The 7,500-nt window shown below is 44.3% G+C and overlaps 1 protein-coding gene across 2 annotated transcripts in view; it reads left to right on the forward strand.

Moving 5' to 3' along the window:
• cchcr1 (coiled-coil alpha-helical rod protein 1) overlaps positions 1-5,390 on the forward strand; it is an 18,889-nt gene extending 13,499 nt beyond the window's left edge. The window contains exons 7-19 of one of the 2 annotated variants that reach the window (XM_062988559.1): positions 290-400; positions 755-886; positions 998-1,108; positions 1,353-1,459; positions 1,602-1,714; positions 1,880-1,949; positions 2,061-2,182; positions 3,113-3,235; positions 3,331-3,432; positions 3,511-3,662; positions 4,725-4,854; positions 4,952-5,113; positions 5,219-5,390. In XM_062988559.1, coding sequence (XP_062844629.1) covers positions 290-400; positions 755-886; positions 998-1,108; positions 1,353-1,459; positions 1,602-1,714; positions 1,880-1,949; positions 2,061-2,182; positions 3,113-3,235; positions 3,331-3,432; positions 3,511-3,662; positions 4,725-4,854; positions 4,952-5,082 — 1,404 coding nt within the window. In that variant the 3' untranslated portion in view covers positions 5,083-5,113; positions 5,219-5,390. Of the gene's footprint in view, positions 1-289; positions 401-754; positions 887-997; positions 1,109-1,352; positions 1,460-1,601; positions 1,715-1,879; positions 1,950-2,060; positions 2,183-3,112; positions 3,236-3,330; positions 3,433-3,510; positions 3,663-4,724; positions 4,855-4,951; positions 5,131-5,218 lie in introns of both variants that reach the window. The other variant, XM_062988558.1, reaches the window with a different exon arrangement.
• Positions 5,391-7,500: the final 2,110 nt, after the last annotated feature.

The following is a 7,500-nucleotide window of genomic DNA, read 5'->3' on the forward strand; positions in this document are numbered from 1 at the left end:
TTCACTGGGCTGAAGAACTGCACAGTTCCTGAATGAGTTCCTGATCAGTTCCAGATGAAAGAATCTTTTAGAGCTTTTAATTAAACAGTTGATAAAGGTCAGTTAAATCAGATCTTACATCCTAGAATTCAATCCAGTCAGTAAAGTCCCACAGAGAACCTGTAGATATCGGGATTGATCTCTCCTAAACTCTAGTTAGAAATATAACTGTGTGTGTGTGTGTGTGTGTGTGTGTGTGTGTGTGTGTGTGTGTGTGTGTGTGTGTGTGTGTGTGTGTGTGTGTGTGTAGAAGCTACAGAAGGAGAAAGAAGCTCTGTGTTTATCTGTCGAGCTGCTGAACGTGAGGGTGAAATCAGTCAACGACATTCTGGCTCTGCAGGAGAAGGAACTGGGAGAACAGGTGAGTACCTGTGAGGTGTCAGTGGAACAGTGGGTGCAGGTGGAGTCTCAGTGACTGGAACAGAATCAGGGTGGGGTTATTAAATACCTAAAAATAGCTCAGCTCCAAAAATGCCCACAGAACTGAATGAACACCTCGGTGACCCAGTCCCCACATCAGCTATCAGAAAGCTGCACTTAATGCTGCGCTGTTAATCACAAACCTTTTATATCAAAAAGCACAAAACCAACAGATATGACTGGATCAGGTGCACCCTATGGTGCAAATGCTTTTGCCCAAAGATGTTTCTATAAAACAGTACTGTGTGTGTGTGTGTGTGTGTGTGTGTGTGTGTGTGTGTGTGTGTGTGAACAGTGTGATCCTCTACAGCAGGACAGGTCAGTGCAGTTGTTGAGTGTGTGGAGAGAGAAAGTGTTCATGCTGCTTGTACAGTTACGATCCAGAGACTCACAACTACACACAGAGAAAGCACAGCTACACAATACGGTAACACACACACCGCACACACACACACTCCAATGTTTCCTACTGCCCATGCCCATCACAAAATCCAAATTATGTGTGTGTGTGTGTGTGTGTGTGTGTGTGTGTGTGTAGGTCTCTAATCTTCAGCAGGAGGTTCAGAAGCTACAGTCACACATTGATCTTCTACAACACAACCTGCAGGATAAGACTGCACAACTACAGCTACACAACATACACACACAGGTACACAACCAATCCACACAGGTACACAACAAACACAGATACACAACAAACACAGGTACACACCAAAACTAAAACTCATGCACATGCACAACCAGACCAAATCTACACATACTCTATACACTTGATTCCATGATGATGATGATGATGATGATAGGGTGAGTTTATCCTCTGTTCATCAGTCATTTCTTAATCTAGTGTGTGTGTGTGTGTGTCTGTGTGTGTGTGTGTGTGTGTGTGTGTGTAGGAGTTGCAGCAGCAGTTGTGTAGTGTTGTGGAGAAGAATAAGAAACTGGAACAGTACAAAGAGATGACTGAGAAATCTTTGGCTCACATCACTGATAATGTACACAGGTAACACACACACACACACACACACACACACACACATACTCACACACATACTCACACACACACACACACACACACACACACACACACATACATACTCACACACGATATGAGTTATTTCTACTTGTATTATGTGTGTGTACAGGATGGGTGTGTGTATAAAACAGTGGGAGAATCAGAGTGAAGCTGTACGGTCTCAGATGAGAGCTCTGATACACAGAATCAGCTTCGCTAACACCCGCCTCGATACTGTGCACGGTATGTGTGTGTGTGTGTGTGTGTGTTTGTGTGTGTGTGAGTGAGTGAGTCCAGCTCTCATCTATAATTGTTTTTAAATCAGATTAAATACAGAAAATAATTTTTATTTCTGGCTGCTTGGATCGTGTGTGTGTGTGTGTGTGTGTGTGTGTGTGTTTACTACAGGTCTGCTGATGAGAAGAGAAGCTCTATGGAAAGCCCAACAGGCCACAAAACCCCCAGAGCCCTCAGAGAGGTGAGAACATCAGATTCATCACTGGTGCCTCAATCAAGTGGCCGTATCATCTGTACTGTGTGTTACTATCTACTACTAACAGTGTGTGTGTGTGTGTGTGTGTGTGTGAAGCTGTATTGACAGATTAGAGTCACAGGTAGCGCTGCTGAGCTCAGAGAGAGACACTCTTGCCCAGGAACTGAGACGCACCCCTGAACTAATCAACAACGCACTGAGAGACCTACAACTACAATGTACACACACACACACACACACACACACACACACTAAAGTCTTAACTCCTGGGTTAATTTAGTCAGCGTTTGTGCTGCATGGTTTGTCTGTATATTGTATAAACTGTGTACAGAAGCACTGATCAGGTTCTATTCTGATCAGTTATACATGAATATAGCTGATATCCTATATATAAAGTTATCAGTTATACATGCAGAACCAGTTTGTTCTTGTTGTTGCCGGCAGAAGAATAGAAGCAGAATCAGTTCCGGTGTCCAGCACCAGCCGTTAGGTCTCCACACTGAGTAAAGGCTGTATAAAGACTAGTCTGTAATGAAGATGTGATGGTTTGAGCAGCTTCACTCCGGGACTCCATGTTCCTCCAGACACAGCAGTATTTTTACATTTCTAATAATGACTCATTCAGACTGAATAATGGCTAATTAATGATCCACAAAATGTGCAGAAACGCTGCAGTCACGGCTCTTTCCTCATCTCCCAGCATGCACTGGGAAATTCTCCAGCATATCTGAGATGTTACTGCTTCAAACTGCTGCTGATGCAGTCTTTCCCCAGGTCTACAGCTCTAAAGTCTGAGATCAGGTCTAGATCAGGTGGAGGGAGGAACTGGAGGGGTGAAATGGTTTATATTAAATGTGTTGGAAGTGATTTAAGAGCAGGTCATTTCAATTTAATTTTTTACCATTGCTTTATCCTGATCAGGGTCATGGTGGGTCCAGTTTCTCTGGAATCATTGAGCAGAATGCAGTAACACACTCTGCACAGGACCCTGGATTCTAGCAGTCGTGGGCTAGCATAGTTTACTGCTGCACCACCAGGACCAGATCAGAACATCATAACCTAAACATGTACAATATCAGACTTTTATTAACTAATCATAAAGTAAGTGCAACTCCTGTGTGTGTGTGTGTGTGTGTGTGTGTGTGTAGTGGACAGGAGTACAGAGGAGTTTGAGGTGTGTAAATTAAGGTGTTTGGAAGCGCACACACAGTGTAAGGAACAGGAAAGGACCATTGCAGAGCTCCGTGCTGAGGCCCATCACACCCAAGCCGGTAGGAGCTCCAAAGAAACACACAGAACACACTTTGATCTCTCAGACAGCTCTGAATGAGAAACTGGTGTGTGTGTGTGTGTGTGTGTGTGGTAGTTCTACAGGAGAAACTGTCAGAGGTTGAAGGTGTGTGTGCTAAAGAGCTGAGAGAGATGGAGGCTCAACTAAACACAGCAAGGAGAGAACATACTAAAGCAGGTACTCACACACACACACAACAGCTTTAGATTGGGTAACATGGACGTTTGCTGATTGTGTGTGTGTGTGTGTGTGTAGTTGTAGCACTAAGGCAGGTGGAGAGAGCAGCTGAGAGAGAGCGAGAGCAGGAGAGAGAGGCAGAGAGAGCACGCTCAGAACACACACTCACACAAATTACACAACTACGCACACAGCTTAAAGAGAAGGACCGGGACCACAACATCCTACTGGTAACACACACACACACACACACACACACACACTGTTTAAACTGACCATACCCATATTTTGTACCACTCTGGAACCACTAGTGTTTGATTTGGAGAACGAGGTTGATGAAGAGGCGGGGCGTTAGAGCGGTCCTGTCATATGACTTATGAACGCATGAACTAAAATATTTACACATCCTTCATACAGAGCAGAGGATGCAGTCTGGAAAGATTTACTAGATGTAGGAGCAGAATAATATCAAGGGAACTGGTGTGGAGTTCAAACATGAGATTTGGGTCAGAACTAAGCGTGTGCTGTCAGAGAGTCTGGGAGGTTTTAACTAGTGTTATTAATATTAATGTTAGAGCATCCTGCACTGGTTTTAGGTCAGAATGTGGCCTGGTTGCACCAGGAACAGCTCATGCTCATCTTTCTGTAGAACACTCTTATATGAAAGATTTTATATCAGTCACATGTACCGTACTAACACGAACACAGAAATATATATTGGGAGGGGGGGGGGGGCATGTTGAGCACTACAGCAGCAGTTTTTGGTTGGTCTACATCTCTCTGATGTTTATATTTAGGATTGCACATTTATCCCCCAGCCCAAACCCTCCAGAGAGCACGTCATGACCCCTGCTGTATAATAACATCCTGAGATGTGATGTTCTCCTCAGTTCTGAAACAATCATCAGGTCAGCTTCAGGTCAGAAGTCACATCCATCCTTCTGAGTCCGATCTGATCCAGCTTCTGATTAGCTGATGCACACGTTCTGTCAATACACAGATTCAGACTGCAGCTCTGTTACTGTAGGACACGTGTGGAGTTCCACAGTCTGTTACAGCACAACACTCCACGTCTCTGCATTTATGAGAAGGTTCCAGTTTTTACTAATGTAAAGATTGGGATTTAACAGCATGCTGATGGTACAGAGCCTGGGTTACACTTACACAAGCTCCAGACTGAATGTCCTTCCTAGCAAAGATCTCAAATATCAGAACGTGAAGAGAGTATAGTGTATTCCACCATGTGGAAATGAGATATCTGTCTGTGTGTGTGTGTGTGTGTGTGTGTGTAGGCGGTGGTCCAGCAGCAGGGACTGATGAATGAGTATAAGAAGATGAGGAGAACAGCGTTACACACGTCTAAAGCTTTAATGGATCACCAACCACAACCTAAAGCACAACAACATAAACAGCATCAGGAGGGTGAGACACACACAAACACACATTTCCTTTACTCAACGTTACATGTGTGTAATATTGTGTGTGTGTGTGTGTGTGTGTGTGTGTGTGTGTGTTTTAGGGAGTGTGTTGAGTGTGTTAGGTGAGCTGCGCTCTCTCACTTCTGCAGTTATACACAGCTCGGATGAGGATGAGGAAGATGAAGAACATGGGCAGGAAGATGCATCAAACCTCGCAAACCATATTAAGTGACAGAGAGAGTTTGGTTAAAGGAAGAGAAAAAGTAAATGAACCCCTCCAGTAGGTCTCATGTAGCTGATACTCTCATGAACTGAACTAATGAAATGATGGAGCTCAAACAACATGTTTCTTTTTCTGTCTAAATGAGGTGAATCTGTTAGAACTTCAGATCCTGTCACTCATCTGCATCTCAGGTGACCTGCTGTGAGAACCTCTGATCCTGATGTTAGAACCACTGGCTTGTACATGACGTGTGTTTGTAGGTCTTTATGAACCTGTTAAATTGTTGGTGTTAATAATATAATAAAAGAGTAAAACTGGTGGTGTTTCTTACATTCAGTGTCTCTAGAGAGGTGATGGGACTAAAGTCAGGTACCTGGAGGACTAGAACAGGATAAATGAACTAGGAGAGTTAAGCATTAACTACAGGGAACCTGGAGGACTGAAGGTAAAAGAACTAGAACAGCAGGGACAGAAGAATCCTGGATGAAACCAGAAGAGTGAAGCTCAGAACGTTCCGGTAGAAGATTTCTGATGTTTTTATTCTGGAGAGTTTTTTTTAAAATCCAGCAGCAGAATCTAATCTGCTTCTTCATTTCAGCATCTGCACACTCAGCCCATCTCGTTACGGCTCATTAATTACTAATTACCATCTCATTAAGATCCCATGTACTGCTCCAACAATGTACTGCTCCAAATATAACCCCCCCCCACACACACACACACACACACACACACACACTCTATATATACATATACACTATTTACAAACAGTATACTGTACACTAGATATATGAGGGTGTGTGTATGTATAGAATTTATACCTGGTAGGTATTCTTAATATAGTGCTCAGTGACACACTACACACTCCTGTGTGTGTGTGTGTGTGTGATGGTGAAATATAGGCAGCCAGTAAATAGCGTATATGCATGTGCACAAAAATCAATGGCAGCAGTCCGTCACTGACACACACACACACACACAGAGTTGAGTCCTCTCAGTGAGTGCCTTCATCTGTTAATTAAATTAGTCTGTGTGTGTGTGTGTGTGTGTGTGTGTGTGTGTGTGTGTGCGCACGCTCATTTAGCACAAAGTCACATAAAGCTGCCAGACACCAGCACCACATCACACACACACATAACACACACACTCACTCTAAACATCTATATATCAAACACAGTCATGGACAGTTTTGTATGGACTGTGGGAGGAAACCGGAGCTCCTGGAGGAAACCCACACAGACACTGGGAGAACATGCAAACTCCACACAAAGGACCCGGACCGCTCCACCTGGGAATCAAACCCATGACCTTCTTGCTGTGAGGCGACAGGGCTACCCAGCGTGCCGACCTGTGAACTCTGTGCTTACAGAGTTTGTTCTTATTTAATACTGCTGGGTGGATGTCCTGTAAAGATCACACCCAAAGCACGCTGTAATGTGCAATTACAACGAAGATGAAAATTATTCGCTGAAAAACAAAAGTGTGGGTGTGTGTGTTGGGTGGATGTGTGTGTGTGTTGGGTGGATGTGTGTGTGGGTGGGTGTGTGTGTGTGTTGGGTGGATGTGTGGGTGGGTGGGTGTGTGTGTGTGTGTGTGTGTGTGGGTGGGTGGGTGTGTGTGTGTGTGTGGGTGGGTGGGTGTGTGTGTGTGTGTGGGTGTGTGTGTGTGTGTGTGTGGGTGGGTGGGTGTGTGTGTGTGTGTGGGTGAGTGGGTGGTTGTGTGTGTTGTGTGGGTGGGTGGTTGTGTGTGTGTGTTGGGTGGATGTGTGTGTGGGTGGGTGTGTGTGGGTGGATGTGTGTGTTGGGTGAGTGTGTGTGGGTGAGTGTGTGTGTGTGTGGGTGGGTGTGTGTGGGTGAGTGTGTGTGGGTGGGTGGTTTAGTGTAGTGATGCTGTTTTAGAGTTGGTGATTTTAGTGGAACACTGGTTTCTGTGTTTATAGGACATCCAACTCCCTCAGGGTGAGAGTGTGTGTGTGCGAGAGAGAGAGAGAGAGAGAGAGAGAGAGAGAGAGAGAGCAAGTGTGTGTGTGCGCCCTAAGTGGGGTGGTACCAGTGTAGAACCAGTATGGAACCCAGTTTACCAGTTATATTATTTGAATAAAACAGTGATTATCTACAGTGTACACATCACTAACATTCAGGTTCAGCCGCTCTGTTATTATTCTGATTGTTAGAATCCCTGTTGTTACTGCTGTTATTATTATTATTTATTATTATTATTATTATATTTATTTACTCTGTTGGGGTTGTTTGTTTGTTGTGATTCAGTAACTATTATTTATGATTGTATTATTTCCTCTCCGGCAGGGCCGGCGCTAGGGGGGGGCTGAGGGGGGCATTGTCCCCCCAAATTGTGTCTTTGCCCCCCCAAGCACAATGCAAGCAACGGCTATTTTTAAAATGATCTCTGAACCAATCACAAAAATGC

The sequence above is a fragment of the Trichomycterus rosablanca genome, chromosome 26 (assembly GCF_030014385.1).
Source record: "Trichomycterus rosablanca isolate fTriRos1 chromosome 26, fTriRos1.hap1, whole genome shotgun sequence".
In the NCBI taxonomy this organism is placed as follows: Eukaryota; Metazoa; Chordata; class Actinopteri; order Siluriformes; family Trichomycteridae; genus Trichomycterus; species Trichomycterus rosablanca.